The sequence below is a fragment of the Eucyclogobius newberryi genome, unplaced genomic scaffold, assembly GCF_026437365.1.
Source record: "Eucyclogobius newberryi isolate DKJ021-1_F unplaced genomic scaffold, fEucNew1.0.hap1 SCAF_14, whole genome shotgun sequence".
NCBI lineage: Eukaryota > Metazoa > Chordata > Actinopteri > Gobiiformes > Gobiidae > Eucyclogobius > Eucyclogobius newberryi.
In genome coordinates, this window is record NW_027315768.1 from 14,610,845 (window position 1) to 14,630,389 (window position 19,545).

The 19,545-nt window shown below is 43.0% G+C and overlaps 1 protein-coding gene across 4 annotated transcripts in view; it reads right to left on the reverse strand.

Annotated features, from left to right (window-relative positions):
* Window positions 1-1,631: 1,631 nt before the first annotated feature.
* LOC140359441 (formin-like protein 2) overlaps window positions 1,632-19,545 on the reverse strand; it is a 71,967-nt gene continuing 54,053 nt past the window's right edge. For 2 of the 4 annotated variants that reach the window (XM_072444368.1, XM_072444370.1), the window contains 11 exons: window positions 17,257-17,381; window positions 13,684-13,886; window positions 12,672-12,906; window positions 11,226-11,294; window positions 11,072-11,152; window positions 10,858-10,987; window positions 10,616-10,779; window positions 10,414-10,515; window positions 7,129-7,224; window positions 5,609-5,735; window positions 1,632-1,809 (listed from right to left, as the gene is read on the reverse strand). In XM_072444368.1, coding sequence (XP_072300469.1) covers window positions 1,700-1,809; window positions 5,609-5,735; window positions 7,129-7,224; window positions 10,414-10,515; window positions 10,616-10,779; window positions 10,858-10,987; window positions 11,072-11,152; window positions 11,226-11,294; window positions 12,672-12,906; window positions 13,684-13,886; window positions 17,257-17,381 — 1,442 coding nt within the window. In that variant the 3' untranslated portion in view covers window positions 1,632-1,699. Of the gene's footprint in view, window positions 1,810-3,244; window positions 3,345-4,264; window positions 4,381-5,608; window positions 5,736-7,128; window positions 7,225-10,413; window positions 10,516-10,615; window positions 10,780-10,857; window positions 10,988-11,071; window positions 11,153-11,225; window positions 11,295-12,671; window positions 12,907-13,683; window positions 13,887-17,256; window positions 17,382-19,545 lie in introns of all 4 variants that reach the window. The other 2 variants (XM_072444369.1, XM_072444372.1) reach the window with 2 other exon arrangements.

Sequence of the window (19,545 nt, forward strand, 5' to 3'; positions counted from 1 at the left end):
TTTTAACCACCATTTTGAATTATATGATGTAGTTACGACCCATCTTGTGTTTTTATGACTAAAACACGCTTCCTGTGTTAATAACTGGCTTTGATCTACCTTCAAAACACGTGATTCAGTGTCGCCCGTTATGGAGTGAGATGGTCCCGACTGATGGCGTTTGGCTTCTTATTAAATATACAAAACTGATGACAGCGTAAAAACTATAAGTTAAAATAACACATTCAAGTTGTATATCACAAGGCAATGTTTAAACAGTATGTACAATATTAACCATCTGGCAATGTTAAGTAAAAAAGTAGCAAAATATCTACATATTGGAAGCCTTTGTGTACTTTTAATGTTTTTGAAAGACTGCTGTAGTAGAAGTACAACAGCAAAAAGCATACAAAGTCTCAAGTGGTTAAATACTATACATCAAATTACATCAAAGTGAGTGGCCACAGCTTGGTAGATGAGAAATGTGTTAAATTAGATATTATAAAGTTTATATCCAGTTCTGAAAGAGGGTACAGTCTGTTGTTTTGAATTGCAAAGCAGTCAAAATGTACTTAATCGGTTGTGTTCATGTTATAATTTCAGGTGGTGGGCGGGGCCTGTGTAACTATGGGAGTTTTACTGTTTTTGAACGTCTTTGGAGTTGAACAACTGCGCCACTTTCTGAGGCAATTCTGTAAAAAATGTAATTGTATTTCTTTTTATTTCAGTTACTGTTTCATTTAGGCCCAGTTATTAGAGATAAGAAGCATAAACCAGGTCAACAAATCTGCAATCTGTCAGTTAAACAGACAATTCTACCACAGATTCAGACCTGTTCCAGTAAACTTCAGCGATTCATGAACGCAATCGATTAACAATCACGCCCCAATCCAAAAGTTCAGTTTGCTTTTGAATGGACAGAGTTTTTGCCCAGTTTTCTGCCATGGTTGTAGCATCTAGCCCTTCGTTAGACCTCAGATGAGACGTAACACATGCTACAGAAGTGTTTCAACACTGAGGAATGGTAAAGTGGAAGGTTCCGACAGATGTTTAGCCTGACCAGCCCGTCTCTAAGGAAAAGATCTACCTAACTGCCCACATAGTGTAGATTTTTTTTAAATTCTCTGCTTTTTCTAAATTACGTTTCCAATTCATTTTTACCAAAACATTGGCAAATATTATCATTAAGTTATCAGCCTTAACCTTCCTGATGGAGATTTGAACATAGAAACTAGCCTAATGTACAAACAATACACATCCCAGAGATAAAATATCACTGGATTGCGTAAAAACAGTCTTCAGTTTGATACAAACGAGAGAGTTGGGCAGGCCAGGCTAAATGTTCATGCTAAATGTAACATAGACAACTACATAGTTGCCATTTCTTCATACAAAAGTCCAGTTTTGCACGTGGTCTTCGGGTTAAAACCTGGTTGTATCATGTATTGCTCCAAGTGTGAGGAAAATAAAGTCGACAAACGAACACAGAGGCACTTGTCTTGGTCCAAGGTTTTCCCATCGAGACTCCATTTGGTCCAGTCCTTCATAGAAAAGCTGCTACTACCACAGCTATGCAGTTTAATTACGTAAAATATATATACAGATAATAGTCTCTCTGGTTTCTGCTACGTTTACTTGTCCTTCTTTCAACCTTCTTTTCTTTTTTCGTTCTTGCACGCGTCTCCTTTAGCCTTCCTGTCTGAACTTCCTCTCTCCCTCGTTACATGAAAACTTCTCCGTTGTTGAGCGGCCGCAGGTTTTGGTCGTCGAATTTCCTCCGGACGCTCCTGCGCACGGCGTCGGCTCTTCTGTAAGGCTGGTTCCTCAAATCTGTGAAAAGTTTAAAAGAAAATGGAAAGGAAATGGGGTGAAAAGGGGAAAGAGGATGAATAGGTTGTCAGTGAGTTTGTCAGAGAGCGGGTGAGGAGCGCTGGCAGCCTGACAGTCCAAAGCAGCACCAGTTCTATAGGAGTATAATATATAATAAGCCCCTGCGGTCACAGTCTGTTACAGCCACAAGCGCATCAATACAAGATGCATTTATGTCGCAAATTATTGGTGTAAAGTATAAACCACATTCTAAAAATATGTGTATACAACCTGAATGCCATAATTTGCAATTCTCATTCAATCATTTTTGGTGTTTAAAATGTCTGAAATGTTATTCTGCAATGGTGAATTTGTTTCTAAATTGTATTGATTCAATTATTTATTTACATTACATAAAACAATATTTTCCCAATATCTATTAATCCTATAGTATATAAAGTCCTATAGATTTAGTGCTAATGTTCTAAAGAAAATAAAGGCAAAACCCCCAAGTCTTCATAGTGTAAAATTCTTTAGCGGTTGAAACTAATCTGAAACAATTTTTTTTTATATAATATTTAAAATTTCGGGGACATTTTCAAAATGTACCAACTGAACTTAGTTATTATTATTTTTATTTTATTTATTTTTTTACAAAGCATTACACCAGTTCTTTCTGTTTTACAGTAAATATTGAAACTTTTTTCTGCACGTTTCAAATCATCTGCCATACAAATAACATCTTGGTGTAAGTCAGACCTGAAATTGGGGTTCTGAGAGTTAAAGGCGCAATGGACGATTTTTCGGCGATTTGAGAACTCAGGCAGAAGTGCGCATGCCACTCCCCCGTGCGGACTGATACAACACACACGTGCGTTTGTTCATTAGCGCAACAGATCACATCGCATCGCTCGTCTCCCATAGATTTTTGTCTTCTTCTGAGTCAGCTCGAACTGTCGTTCTCCGTCTTCATTTTGTCTCGTACACTGAGGGAACTATATTATGATAGATCAATGCGCTTAGACACGCGGAAACGTGGGGACGAGCCGCACGATGCTGCAGGTGAGTGGTAGGTGCGTTCTATGATTGATACGTGGCAGGACTAATCAGCAGTCCACGCCACGAGGAAATAAGACTCAGATTTGAGCCATAAAAATCGTCCATTCAACCTTTAATTAAGATTTTGTAGCCATTTAAAACCTCATAAGTTTCCCCCCCGCCGCTTGGCCTGTGTTTCAATATGCAGCCCTCAGTGGAATTAAAAATAAAAATAAAAAAAGATTTAGAGGAATATACACATTATGGCATTAAGATTTTATATCCACATTCTGCAGCATAAAGTGACTATACTCTATATCAGCAGTAGAAGTCTATAAGAAAAGAACAATATGCACTTATATGAAGACTACATTGCAGTACAGCTAGATAAAAAGCTAGATAATAAAGAGGTGCTTGCCAGGTTCGGGACACATCCACCACTAGAGGCGTGCTACTGGAGGACTTCCTTACCCTCGAGTAGACATTGGGGAATTTAGTAATATTATTCTTCTTTAAGGCTGGATGAAGACAAGACAAAATCATTAACTCATTTAGCACGCCATTTTACAACAGCAGCATTGGCAAAGCAAGATGGCGGCAGATCGCTTATGGGAACAGGCCTAACGTACAGTGTTGTAGCAGAATGCGGCTAATGGTTAGGTTTGACTACGGGGAGCGTTTGTCACTTTGTGGAACAATGGCTGCTTTGCAAAGAGGCTACCAGCAGGACAGAGCACTCAACATCCTATAGTTAACACGAGAAGTCTCTGCATTTAGCACACCCAACACATGCAAAAATATCATAAAAAATCTGTGGTGAAGAAAAGGTAAAGTTATATATACAGTGAAACATTTTCGTTTTAAACAGGGTAAGCAAATCAATTAGTAAGCCTGAAATATCACAAATGGAAAGTTAGTCAACATGCATTAAATAAATTAGATAAAATGTGGAGGTGCATTTTAGGCGGGAAAATAGCATGCGGCAAGCTGAGAAGCAATCAGCATTGGAAATACATTCTTTGAAAATCAAAACTCAAAATACACAGGAGATTTTAATGTCACAGAGAGGTCTGGGTAACTAAAAGTGCAAAGTAAAAGTAGTGTGATCAATGATACTCTGGAGACTTTTGACTACTGCTGGTTTTCAACAGAGTGTTCTATTTGTGACCACAAGAGGGCAGCAGCACTTAGCTACAGTCCTCTGGTTATTTACATGTTGAGATAAAGACTATGGCTCTTCTGTGACATTACAGTTTCCCACGGCTAAAACAGGCTTATAAACATGCTCAGGAGAAGAACAACACGTGAATTCACAAATCACAAACTCCGCCGTGTACAAAGCACCGTCCGGCGTGTGTGATTGCGGAGTGTGGCGGTTAACAAGCATGCAGGTTTGGAGGAGAAAACGAGAAGGTGGAACTTGATATGATTCGACGACCTTTGAGAAGAGAGAGAAGTCTAAAGCTTAGTAATGGTAGTCGTCACTGAGGGGCTCGCAGAAGAACCTGGAGCCGCGCTTGGCTGTGCGAGCTGTAAAGGGCACTGTCTTCAGCACTGCGAGGACAGGGACGGGACAACAGCCAGGACAAGACACACACACACACACAACATTAAGAGAGAGCAGGTCTACAGGGTTTAGCACTGTTAGAGCTGAGCAAATACCCACGGCAGACTCAGGAAGGGGCCGGAAAGTACTACTGATACTACAGACATGGCAACAAGACTATTCTAACATAATGGGACACGATTTGAACTATAGAGCTAGCAATGTTAGAAGTGTGATTATGGCTATAGAACAAACACACGAACACGTAGAGATGTTGGTATTTTATTACTAGGAGTATGCCAAAATATCGTTATATCATGATACAGTATCGATGTGGGCTGCCGTATCGATATATTTCCATGAGTAATTTTTTGTATAATTTACAGAATTCTTTTGTGCCAGTGCTACAATGTTGTTGCTTGTTTAGATACATTTGGCATATTCACTGTTTTGATAATTAAAATGGGTGTATTTCATTGTAAGTTTGAGTAGGTCATGTGATGGGTTCTTTAAAAAAATGTGATCTATCCTAGAATATGCACAATGTATCAATTATTGCATGTATCGCAATATTGTGATATCTCAAATCATGAGGGACCCTGTGATTCCCTGCCCTACTCCTTACTAGTGTAAGTTGGAGGGGGGAGATATATCGAAACCCTGTCTATATCACAATTATCTTTTAAGATATGCAAAAAGATGTGGGCTCCCGAGAGTCATAGAACTGTGGTTACATAAGTAATGTTAATTTTACACATAACTTTATATAATGAAAGTTGTGCTTATGATATTTTATACAACATTATCTCTAACAGTATATTCCAACGGAGTTAAGCCTCAATATATATAGAGTATATTTAGCCTTGAAGATAATTTACTGTTACATACAAACATACATTCGACTAAGTTGGAAACCCAGCCCTGTAGACAGAAACAGCATTACAAAGCAATAGAAAGAGCAGATTATTTAAGCACGGATTATCACATTTGAGCTCACTCCAAATGTAACCGTACAGGCGTCCAGACATGTTTGCACTTGTTAACAGATAGTACTCGTCAAACATATATGACAGCTGTTTCTGTTAGTGGCTGCTGTAGTAGATTCCCCTGTGTTAATGAGTAAATATAAAGAGCACATGCAGAGCGCCCTGGTGGCATGTGTGGATGTACTGGACATAAATACAGAATAATGTGCGTAGAAAGCGTGTGTTTGGTGTGTCTTGTCTTGTGCGTTACCCGTGATGATGTCTTCGATGGCTCCGTCTTTGCCCTCGTATACATGCCGATTGTCTTTGACCTGTTTCTTCCTCAGCTCCTGGATCAGTTCTTGCTGCTGGTGCTTCTTATTTTTATGTGATGGAGACTATGGAAGACATCTATTATCAACCTCATGGAAACACTTTTTTGGTCGCAGTAGCATTTAAGGCATCATGCATTCGGTTGTGTATTGCACATTGTATTGCACACTGTACAATACACAACAGTGTGCATTGAGCCGTCGTGTCATTGAGCTGGGCTAGTACTCACTTACATTTACTTGTGTAGCTTTTTCATGCATGTGTACTGTTCAGAGTACTTTTCCTATAGATGTCTGTGTGTACCTTCTACTCCTACTTGTGTGATATTTGATTGAAGTAACAGTAATGAAGCCTGCGTAAGTTCATCTGGAAGACCTAACTCCATCTGCGTCAACTGCCATGCCAGGGCCACCTCTCCCCAGCCTCTATAAACGCACCCAAGTCGGGCGTCCGCCTGTCCGTCTGTGAGAGTCAGATCCCTCCTTCACGCGGAACTCCTCCAGGTTTCTACTTTTTCCCAGGAGGTTTTTTGGAGTTTTTTCCTGGCCAAGAAGGAGGGTCCCGGAACATCTTCCCTCGCACCTGCTCTCCATCCTCAATCAACGCACCCAAGTCACTCCTCCCCGTGGCATGGCACCTCCTCTGCTCCAAATCAGCGCACAGGCAGTCTCATTTAGATTATGGAGTGCCCATAATCGCTATGTCTTCCGCCGGGGTCTGAGCGCCAAGGTTGCTCCAGGGTGAACTGGTTACTATGTAACAGTAACTATTATTGTGGCCATACTTTGTATATTATTGGATGTTTTGTTCGTCCAATTGCATTAACTTCGAATCATAAATCAGGCGAGTTTTGTACTTATTTGTACTTCCACTAAGTAAGTCATTTTAATTTGAAGTGACAGTATTCTTTCTAGTACTATTTTTGGCTACTCTACCCATTTATGCCTAATGTGTATACGTAGATGAATGAGGTGTGTTATTGATCAATAATGCAATGTGTAAACCTCTATTTACTAAGTGAAAATAAATACACTGTAAAATGCCTGCATAAAATAAATTACAATGCTATATGTATTTTTTGGCTGTAAAATGAAGGCAAGCGCTCACACGTCTGTACATACTGCAGTATGTGAATTGCAATAAACTGCCGTAGTTATAGACTGTGAGAGTTTGTCAGCATAAACCTGAGCTTTCTTTAATCTTTGTTTTATTCCTTTGTTTAGTGACATATAAAAGTCTCGTGCTGCAGCCAGACATCTAATATCAAGTGCTGTTGCCGTAAAAACAAAATGGAGACATAACTCAAAGACAAAAAGTGCCACGGTAACATTTATCACCTTGAGCTATAAAACTAGAATTGTGGCAATTTTCAAGTGTCTATAGATTTTCAGGGGGAATCTTTTTGAAAAATGCTGTCAGAGAGTTTCTGTTTTGAGAGAGAGTGAATCAGTCCCAAACCTTCTTGTCCTCCTCCATCATGGCCTCCTGTTCTAGAAGTTTCTCCTTCATGAGCTGCTCCTGTCTCCTCTTCTGCTCGTTGTCCTCCTCTGCTTGCTGAGACACACGCACATGTTGAAAAGCAGAATTATAGAAAAAGAGGACTTAAACCTATTACTTAAGAGCATTATGGCAACTTATCCTGCTATTATTACCATTAAGTGTGGAACATTTGTAGTTATTATTTTTAATAAATAATACATCAAAAACATTTCATGTATTATTGCTAAAGTGTTACTGCATAATCTAATGGAGCGCAACAGTCCCGTCCACTTCCAACTCTGTTACGTTCTGAAATTAAAAACTGTCATCACTAATCTTTAAAATGTCAAATGTTAAGAGTTTATAGGTGCAACACTTAAAATTTGGCAAAATGTTTTAGACTTGGTGGTTTATGGAGTTTCAGAAAAATAATTTAGTTACCACATAGCTGATTGGTTTATTTATTCATTTTATGTCTAAAGCAGTGGTTCTTAACCTTTTTGTAGGTACTGAACCCCACCAGTTTCATAAGCGCATTCACCAAACCCTTCTTAATTGGTAAAATAAAATAATTTTTGTTTTGAATCATATATATAATATAATTTTTAAAAATTCAAAACATAGGTATATATTTTACTGTGCATAAAATGAACAGATGCCCGAGCCATCTTAGCTGGAGGAACAGCGGCTCTACTCCGTCTCCTCCCGTGTGCTGAGCTCCTCACCCTACCTCTAAGGGAGCGCCCTGCCACCCGGCGGAGGCAACTCATTTCGACCGCTTGTATCCGCGATCTTGTCCTTTCGGTCATTACCCAAAGCTCATGACCATAGGTGAGGGTAAATCGGTAAATCGAGAGCTTTGTCTTTCGACTCAGCTGTCTGATGCAGCGACTGCATCACTGCAGCCGCTGCACCGTTCTGCCTGTCAATCTCACGTTCCATCCTTCCCTCACTCGTAAACAAGACCCCAAGATACTTGAACTCCTCCACTTGGGGCAAGGACTCCCCACCCACCTGGAGAGGACAAGCCACCTTTTTCCGGTTGAGAACCATGACCTCGGATTTGGAGGAGCTGATTCTCATCCCAGCCGCTTCACACTCGGCTGCAAACCGTCCCAGTGCATGTTGCAGGTCCGGGTTTGATGGAGCCATCAGGACAACATCGTCTGCAAACAGCAGAGATGAGATCCTGTGGTCCCCAAACTTTACACCTTCGGACTCTTGACTGCGCCTAGAAATTCTGTCCATAAAAACTAAGAACAGATCCGGTGACAAAGGGCAGCCCTGGTGGAGTCCAACATGCACTGGGAACAGGTCTGACTTACTGCCGGCAATGCGAACACAGCTCCTGCTCCGGTCATACAGGGACCGGACAGCCCTGAGCAAAGGGCCCTGGACCCCGTACTCCCGGAGCACCCCCAATGGACACCCCGAGGGACACGGTCGAAAGCCTTCTCCAGATCCACAAAGCACATGTGGACTGGTTGGGCAAACTCCCATGAACCCTCGAGCACCCAATGGAAAGTATAGATTGGAACCGGTCCCCCTTCTTGAACAGAGGGACCACCACCCCGGTCTGCCAGTCCAGAGGCACTGTCCCCGACCGCCACGTGATGTTGCAGAGACGTGTCAGCCAAGACAGTCCTACAACATCCAGGGACTTTAGGTACTCAAGGCGGATCTCATCCACCCCCGGAGCCCTGCAACTGAGGAGTTAGCCAACAACCTCAGTGACTTCAGCTTGGGTGATGGATGAGCCAGCCTCTGAGTTCCCGGTCTCTGCTTCCTCTTCGGAAGATGGATTAAGGAGATCCTCAAAGAATTCCTTCCACTGTCCGACGACATCCCCAGTTGAGGTCAGCAGGTCTCCACCCGCACCGTAAACAGTGTTGGTGACTGCTTCCCCCTCCCGAGGCGCCAGACGATTTGCCAGAATTTCTTTAGGGCCGACCGATAGTCCTCCTCCATGGCCTCCCCGAACTCCTCCCAGGCCCCGGGTTGTTGACTCTGCGACAGCAAAAGCCGCGGCCCGCCTGACCTGCCGATACCTGTCAATGACCCGAGGAGACCTACAAGCCAGAGTGGCCTGATAGGCCTCCTTCTTCAGCCTGACGACATCCCTTACTTCCGGTGTCCACCACTGCGTTCGGGGGTTGCCGCTGCAACAGGCACTGGAGACCTTGCGACCACAGCTCCGAGCAGCCGCATCGACAATGGAGGTGGAGAACATGGTCCACTCGGACTCAATGTCCCCAGCCTGGATATGGGAGAAGCTCTCCCGGAGGTGTGAGTTGAATACCCTACTGACAGAGGGTTTGCACAGTTCCCAATAGACCCTCACAATGTGCTTGGGTCTGCCAAGTCTGTCAGGCTTCCTCCGCCGCCAGCGGATCCAACTCACCACCAGGTGGTGATCGGTTGACAACTCTGCCCCTCTCTTCACCCGAGTGTCCAAGACACGCGGCCGGAGGCCAGATGACACGACAACAAAGTCGATCATTGACCTCCGGCCTAGGGTGTCCTGGTGCCATGTGCACTGATGGACACCCTTGTGCTTGAACTTGGTGTTTGTTATGGACAATCCGTGGCTAGCACAGAAGTCCAATAACTGAACACCGCTCGGGTTCAGATCGGGGAAGCTGTTCTTCCCGATGACCCCTCTCCAGGTGTCACTGTCATTGTTCACGTGGGTGTTGAAGTCCCCCAGTAGAACAAGGAGTCCCCGATCGGTGCACTGTCCAGTACCCCTCCCAAGGACTCCAAGAAGGCCGGGTACTCTGCACTGCTGTTCGGCCCGTAGGCCGACACAGCAGTGAGAGACCTGTCCCACACCCGAAGGCGTAGGGACCCTCTTGTCCACCGGGGTGAACTCCAACACGTGGCGGCTAAGCTGGGGGGCTATAAGCAAGCCCACACCAGCCCGAGCTGCTCGAGCACCCACCCCAGGCCTGGCTCCAGGATGGGGACCCGGTAACGCCAATCCGGGCGACGTAACTGGCCTTGTTTTTGTTGTCATCTGACCCGTCACCTAGGACCTGTTTCCCTTGGGAGACCCTACCAGGGGCTTAAAGCCCCCGACAACATAGCTCCTAGATTATTTGGCCGCTCAAACCCCTCCACCACGGAAAGGTGTCGGTTCAAGGAGGGGCCATCTATGTCCACATGTTGATTTTTACATGTGATAAAATATGAATTATTTTTAAACTTTTGTAAACGCATCGCAATGTATTTTTGGATTTTACGTTAGCTTTTAAGTCAACTTACCCTATAAGCCTTCACAAATCTCACAAACACGGGGAAGAAGACTGATGGCGGTGTCGTTTTGGTGTTTTCCCCGAAGAATTTCACCACCTCGTCAAATGCGTCCTGTTGAATACATAATCAAAATGAATAACATTACAAACAAAGTCAGCCAGTTTTGCAACGACCTCCTTTATATAAAAACAAAAAACGGTTTAAACATTACCTGTGCAATCTTGGCATCGTCTTGCAGCTTCTTGAGTTTAGCGTCATTGTGTGTGATGAACTCTTTCAGCATTGTGTTATGTCCGTGCATGCTGTACTCCCTCTTGGTCAGCTCCATGCCCCTCTGCAGCTCCCTCACATCCAAAAGCACATTGTCCAGCGACACTGTGGGGGAAAAACATCGGGAATGAGCCACAGGGAAGCGTCATAAAGTAGCACTAGATGGCTTGTTCCGCCACTTGCCTGCTGCCGCCTTCTCCACATAGTTCAATTCGTTGTAGAAGAGGGCGACTTGCTGGTACTTTTCTTTCACCACGTTGGAGATGTAGTGGAGGAGTGTCATTTTACGGTCCGTCGACTTGGTTTCGAGTAGCTGGGGAAAGCGTAAAATAAATGAGGATAATGTTTACAGGGTGTGAAATGGTGGATAAGGGCTTGGTAAGAGCGAAAAACCTACCAGGTCTAAACTTTGAAGCTTGAATCCATAAACAGCTCCTCTTTTGCTGCTGTTCATGTAGTTTCCCAATGCCAAAATAATCTAAGAGCAAAATGTACAATGTAAGAATTGCTAGATAAACTACTCATATTGTGATACAAAAAAATGTGTTTACCTCTAAAATTTTCTTCAATTTCTGTGACGACTTAATGGATACAGATGCAGCGATAACAGCATGCAGTTGCTGTAGAGACAATACAAAATATGTTTACACACAAAATAATGATATATTATATATCTAGATATTAATTCATTCATGTTCTACCGCTTGTTCCCATTCGGGGTCGGGGTGACGGGTGCCTATCCCAGTGACTTTGGGCCTAGGGGCGTTCACACAGCTGCGTACAATTCGTGCCCGACGCAGGAGTTGGACGCCTGTACATTTGAAGGCAGATGCTCAGTGGAGGAGTTGTTGTGTTTCCCTGTGTAGCTGTGCGATGGCAGAACAGGTGGAGAAAGTGGCTTTGGTGTATTAACTTTACAAAGTCCAAAAACTGAGGCGATGGGCTCCGGGGCTTGTCTGGGACCCGCAGATACTTGGGAGTTGAGCAAAGTTTTGTCAATATCATTATTTGCTCCAAGAGCTGCGTCTTGAGGATTTTTTTTTATTGTTGCGGTGTTTGTTTTGGGTCTTCTTCCGGGTTGTGCGTATGTAAGTCACTGAAGCGTAATCTCTGATTGGTTGCTGCGCCGTGTCTGCCGCAAAAAAAGTTTAATCAGCTTTAATCAACTTTTTTGCAGGATTTGCACCGCAAAAACGCTGGATTCGTGCCGCAAAAATGCTGGACGCCCAAGAGGCGCGTCCACATAAGACTTTGAATGTAATCTGGACACTTTGGACGCAGCGGTGTGAACATAGCTTTAGGCGGGGTACACACTAGACAGGGGCCAGCTCGTCACAGGGTTAACACAGAGACAGACACACTTCACTAGTTGCCAATTTTGCAACACATACATGTCTTTGGACGGTGGGAGGAAGCCAGAGAACCCACAGTAACACGAGGAGGACACAAACTCCACCCAGAGAGATCATGTGATGTTGGTCTGGCCTGGGAATCAAACTATCTAAATATATATATCTATCTATATCTAAATATATATTATACATCTAAATATATTATATTTTATTATGTTATTACATTATACACTATCACAGATTTTACTTCTACTACTTTTACACAACTGCTACTCCTACTGCAACAAAAATTCCACCGTTCTCATTACCACGGCTAATCTATGTTTGTTGTATCTGTCCCTATCAAATAGAAAAATAATAAATACTACTACAACTACTGCTACTTATACAAATGCTAGTGCTACTACTCCTGCTGCTTCTGCTCAGTTGCGGCTGCTGCAGCTACTTCTACTGCTACTACTACTTTCTATTGCTACTATTACCTTTAGGTCGCTACTTTTTTTTCTTTAGAGCACAACTTTTTAATTCACTATTTACACTCCTATTGCTGCTGCTACTTCAACTTCCATTAGTACTACATATACTACCTTACATATTACCAACTACAATGTAATATCTCTTTTTGACAATAAGAGCAGTTCTCACCGGCGTTAGCATCTGCACACTCTCGCAGAAGTTTCCGATGAAGGCCATGATGGTCATCTTCTGCATGAGTCTCTCGATTTTACTGAACTGCATCATGAAGCGGTCCTCGTGCGTCAGACTCTCCACGGGTTTCCGTTCCTTCTCAAACTGTCGGAACACCTTCACCTCGTGCTCTGTGGGCTGGAAGCGCATCAGGCACTCCACGTAGTCCACGGGAAGGGTCTTGAGGTCAAACCTGGAGGCATAGAGCATATTGAGTGGAATAATAGAGCAGAGCAATCCTATTGTCCAAGAAAGAAAAGGCAAGAAATAGTCTTTGACTTCGGTGAATATTATGATCTTTTTTCTGATCTGTGTTATGAATTGGTCGTAGGATTGAAATAGGGTTGATTTAGCGGGAGGATGTTTGAAATGAAAGAGCTGTGACGTTGGCTGCCCTTGAAAATAGCTTTGTCCAGTTTTAAGTCAAATATTTTGGCTATACAAAAGGGCTGAATGTTAGGAAAATATTCAATTTAGGTTTTACTGACATGCATTTTGATTGCCATTGCATTTACCTTAAGTTTACATTTTAAAGGAATCGAAGGTGTAAATACCTAATTTGGCTTGGAGTTGAACATGGAAGAAAAGTTTTCAAAGGACTTGAAATTGGCTGAAATTTACATTTCAAAGGTGTCCAGGAGCATTACTGCTTGAGCGAAGACTAAAATATGAACGTCAAAACTAATACAAGAATAACATGCTTTTTAGAACACGTTGGTAGAAGTTAAACTACAGAGATAAATTATGACAAATAATCTCTTTAAGTCATTGTAATTAGCTTATTGCGACCATTCAAATTGCAATTCAATTTGATTGTGATAAATCTTGCATTATTATTTGGGTTGGTTGATCAGAAATCGCATTATTCAAAATAAAAGAATAAGTCTGAAGTATTACGTTAACCATCATGACACTCCTCTTAAAGTAGCGTTACCCATCGTCACAGCACTTAATATTCTGAGTGACTTACAGTTGGATGGCTCTACAGATCTCTTCTGGCACCTTGCCCACCTTCCTCAGTGTAATGGCCAGGTTCTTGGCTCGGTTGGAGTCCAGCAGAGTCACCTTGTTTGGTCCCTTCTGGATGACACTCTGTTTGCTCATGCTCAGATCAATGGCAGGGCCCTGGGCTTTGGTCTTGAACATCTCCTCAAACTCGTCCACATTCAGATCCTATTTAATAAAAAGATAATCAACGTTTTTATGAGGCAGTGTCACAACTAATCACATGTTTTGTGTGATTCTAATTATGGCTACAATCAATTACAAAAATTGTGTAGTTGAAAAACATTTAACTAACTAAACTGTAACTAAACTTGTTCAATCTATTTCTGAACTTGGCTCTGTTAGAATGCTACTACTCCAGTAACCCTAGTCAGAGGGGCTACATGCAGAGAATGTGGGATGAATGGCTAGTACGAAATCCACGGTCAACACTAATGACTAAACAATTAGTAGCTCAGTGTTCCAACATCCACAAGGGGAAACTGCTATCACAACTAGAGATTGATGAGATACAACACAAATGCTATATACAATAGCAAGGGTGAGCCAGCGCTCCAGGTCAGAGGGGAGTTAGCTGTAACTCCCCATCCAGAGTTTGGTAAAGAAGCCCCCAATAACCACGGCAGCAACTGACCTGAAAGATAAGATCATGGCGAGAATGAACAACAGGCAACCCTGAAGCCCATTACAGAGGCTCAGTGAAGTACTCTCAGAAAGTCTTCTAGAGGATGTGAATGCAGCATGTACGACAACCATCAATAAAACCAATGAGCTGATACACAACTCAGCAACAGTGATCCTTGAGACACTCGGCTATCGTAAGAGAAACCATGAGATGAAATACCCACCATGGAAAAGGAGGTTGGAGGCCAAGATCAAGACAGCTCGGAGAGAGGTGAGCCAACTGTCTGAGGCTCAAAAAGATGCAATGCGAAAGCAAGAGGTACAGCGAGAGAGAATGAAGCCTGGAGAATAAACGGGCTGTTCTCATCTCAACCTGCAAAAGTGTATGCTCAATGGCAGGGTAATAACAGCAAAGCAGACCCACCAAGTATGGAAACTGAACAGTACTGGAAAGGCATATGGGAGAGGGAAGCTCCCGTAACCGAGATGCACAGTGGCTGATGGCTCTGAGAGAGGACCACAGCAACATTCCTGAGCAGAACCCAGTTACCATCACTGTGGCAGACATACAGGAAAGAGTCTCAGGCATGAAAAACTGGAAAGCACTGGGCCCTGACATGATACATGCATACTGGCTTAAGAAACTCACCTCACTCCACGAGCACCTTGCTGCCCAAATGAACACACTACTAAGGGACAAAACTCACCCAGAATGGCTAACCGAAGGCATGGCGTACAATCCTGATCCAGAAGGATCCCTCAAAGGGCACCGTCCCGTCCAACTATCAGCCAATAACCTGTATCTTCACAACATGGAAGCTCTTGTCGGGCATAATGGCGGAGGTTGTGGAAAACCACCCTTGAGGCCAATGGCACCCACTTGCACAAGTGTCCGTCAAATGTGGCATATACCAAGGTGATGCGCTGTCTCCACTGCTGTTCTGCATAGGTCTAAACCCCCTCAGCCAAATAATCAACAAGACTGGCTATGGATACTGACTCAGGAATGGGGCTACCATCAGTCACCTCCTCTACATGGATGACATCAAGCTGTATCCTAAGAGCGAGCGGGACAATTGACTCCCTGATCCACACCACCAGGATCTGCAGCTCAGATATCAGAATGTCATTCGGACTAGAGAAGTGTGGTCGGATTGTTACTTAGAGAGGAAAGGTAGTCCACAGAGAGGGGGTCTCCCAGACGGAACAATAGCAGACATTGAGGACAGTTACAAGTACCTGGGAATCCCACAGGCAAATGGCAACCTTGAAGAGGTAACAAGGAAAGCGGCTACGGTCAATACCTACAACGAGTGAGGAAAGTCCTCAGAAGCCAGCTCAATGCTAAGAACAAATCCCGGGCAATAAACAGCTACGCCCTGCCAGTGATCCGATACCCTGCAGGAATAATCAGTTGGCCAAAGGAGGAGATACAGACAACAGATGTTAAGACACGAAAGCTCCTGACCATGCATGAAGGGTTCCATCCCAAATCCAGCACCCTGTAACTGGACACAAGCCGGAAGGAAGGAGGTCAGGGACTAGTGAGCGTAAGAGCCACTATCCAGGACGAAACGTCCAAGATCCATAAGTACATCAAGGACTAGGCTCCTACAGATGACGTGCTCAGTGAATGTCTCAGACACTGGGGAACAGAGGATGATGAGGTGCTGGAGGGACCATCATGGGAGGATAAGCCCCTACACGGGATGTATCATCAGAACATTACTGAAGTGGCTGATATCACGAAATCCTACCAATGGTTAGGAAGGGCCGGTCTGAAGGACAGGACAGAGGCCCTGACCATGGCAGCACAGGAGCAGGTCCTGAACACCAGATCAATAGAGGCCCAGATCTACCACACCAGACAAGACCTAAGGTGTATGCTGTGCAACGGGGGCCTGAGACAATCCCACACATAACTGCAGGGTGCAAGATGCTGGCAGGGACAGCATACATGGAGCGCCATAACCAGGTGGTTGGCATAGTGTACAGAAACATCTGTGCAGAGTACAGGCTGGAGACCGAGCCAAGGTCCTCTGGGACTTCCGGATATAGACAGACCGAATGGTAATAAGATAAGATAATCCTTTATTGTCCACACATGGGGAAATTTCATTGTTGCAACGCAGGTAGATACAGAGGTAGATACAGAGGAAAAGAACAGATAACTTATAGGAAGTTTGAAAAACACTCTCAGTAGAAGATCTCTTATAAACAAAAACTCCTATAGACAAAACCTCCCATTTCCCAACAAGGGATGGAGAACCAACCAGATATAGTGGTGGTTGATAAGGGTCAGAGCAAAGCCGTGTTGGTGGACATTGCGGTGCCATGGGATGGTAACATCCGGAAAAAGGAACATGAGAAACTAGAGAAATACCAAGGCCTCAGAGAGGAGCTGGAGAAGGTCTGGAGCGTGAAGGTATCTGTGGTGCCCGTAGTGATCGGAGCACTTGGGGCAGTGACCCCCAAACTGGAAGAATGGCTTGAGCAGATCCCAGGAAGGACGTCGGAGATCTCGGTCCAGAAAAGTGCAGTGCTAGGAACAGCAAAGATACTGCGCAGTGCCCTCAAACTCCCGGGCTTGAAAGGGGACCCGAGCTTGAAAGGGGACCACCCGTGGAGGGTGAGGTGAGATTGTATATATATATATATATATATATATATATATATGTATGTATGTATGTATGTATGTATATATATATATACATATATATATATATATATATATATATATATATATATATATATTATACATATATACATAATTCTGCAGTGGAAATGTTAGAAGTACCTATTGCTTTTAAAATGTACTGACAATAAATTGTTCCAAATAACCAGGATTTAAATTATGACCACATATTCATGACTAATATTACCTTCCATAATCTAGCAACCACATTTTTAGTACCTCAAGTATCTTCTCATCGTCTATCTCATTGAAGACCGTGCCATTGATCTGATTGGGCTTCAGTGCCACCCAGTTGAAGACAGGCATGCGGAACTTGGTCTTGATGGGTTTCTTGATCTTCACCGCTAAACAGGAAACACATATATATTAGTGTGACCATAGCTACTGTATCTGTAGCTACATATTTGGACACACTACATCCACAGGCATGCAGGGAACAGAGGAATGTGGGGCTGGTCACACGCATTGGCACATGACTTTATGGACATGTTGTTGATGTAGACAGACATTGAACTAAAATCTGTGAAAAACGTTTGTCTTTGCCTGGAGCGTGCGGTGTAATGCGGCACATGAGGTGACGATTTCCTTCTTGACGCGGCGGCGACAGAGATTAAAGTCACTCGTGGTCACATGGTTCACAGGGTGCGATTGCGCCGCGTCAGCCTCAAGAGGAACAGCAGCAGATGCAGAAGGATAAAACCGTCACGGAAAAGATAAACAGGGTTCTAGCTCTGTGATATGTCTGTCACTCTGTGGAGTAGGCATGACGACGTGAACCGTGCCATGCAAGTGTCTGTTAAGGCGGTGACACTTCACTACAAACAAACAATACCACAGCAATGTGTCGTATTGAACCATGCAATGTTTTTAAATGTGACTGTTTTTCTCATTTGTATTGGTATTCAAATGTTATAAATATGGATATTTCCAATTCCATTTCATTTTCTCTGCAGTCTATTTCTAAACAGCGTTCTAATGTTTAATATATTGAAAAAATAAATCAACTTCTTTATTTATAAAGCAGTAGTGATATTGACAAAAATGATTGCCTCTATATAAGTTTTTAGATTCTTCCAGTAACAATAACCACATGGTATCAGAGATGTGCTAAAATGTGCCTAAAGAAGAAGAAAAGCTTGTGTAAAATTACCATATAATGTCCCCAATTTCGATTGCAAGTGTCTTTCATTTTAATTTATTAACTCTTGTATCAGGTTTTTTTGTATTAAAGACAATACTCTGAATACGGTATTCTAAATTTGCAAAACAACTGGACTTTGGATTTAAAATCTTTTTTTTTTTTTTCATTCTCTTCAATATGAGTTTGTCTTTTTATTTCTCTAATACATAAAAAGGTTTGTTTTTAGAAAACTGTAAACCCCATAAACTGTAAACCCCATAAAACAGCATGGAAAGCCGATGGACCACACTTCAAAACAAACAGGGAAAGACGGGAATGTTTGGTGGGGAATCTTGACGAGCAGAACCTACAGAAAAGTTTGATGGGTCCCTCTGGATGGCAAAGAAATAATCAGAGAAAGATCGTTGTCAGAGACTTATTGACACGGAATAGAAACATGGATCGTGGCTGAACAGACTATATTTGTGTGCTATGTCTCTTTACAGACGTTTACAGAAGAGATAAGTGTGGCTTTGGACCGGTATCTGAATTCCAGCATGCTCTGACAAGAGCTGAGATACAAGGTGACATTGAAAAGGCTTCAAAAACTTGAATAGAGGATTTTGGAGAAATCAGCGGCTTAGTTTTTTTTTTTTTTTTAAGGCGCATGCGCACACTTAGCCCCACCCTCCTGTTCTTGCCCAGAGGCCGCCTCCCATCAAACCTCATGCATGAGCACGCTACAGCTCCAATGCTACACGTGTGTTTGTTTATTAGCGCAACCGGATCGCCAGCTTGAACAGTCTTCTCTGTCGTCCCTCAGCCATTTTTGTACTTTGGGTCCGAAGTTTGGAGCTACACTGAAGGAACTCGCTGCTAGCTTTGCTGAACACACATCGGCATAGCAACCACGCATGCGCAAACAGGGGTAGATATTCTCATAGCTACTAAAAATATAGCAAATGAGACCTTTAATTTGATAAACATTATAGGTAAATATCATATTTACAAAGTTAAGTGGAGAAAAAAAATAATAATTGTGTGCTTGAAAAAACATATTTAAAATGTATCCATCCTCAGTCAATCATCTAAAAAATAAGAGCAAATTTGTTGAAGAATTTTGTCTAGCTGCTGATACATTTTTGTCATTCTAGAAGATGTATTTCGTATGCCTTAAAGGTTGAATGGAAGATTTTTTTGACTCAAATCTGAGTCTTATTTCCTCGTGGCGTGGACTGGCGATTAGTCCTGCCACATATCAATCATAAAACGCACCTACCGTTCACCTGCAGCCGCGTGTGGTTCGTCCCTACGTTTCCGCGTGTCTAGGCGCATTGATCTATCATAATATAGTTCCCTCAGTCCACGGGACAAAATGAAGACAGAGA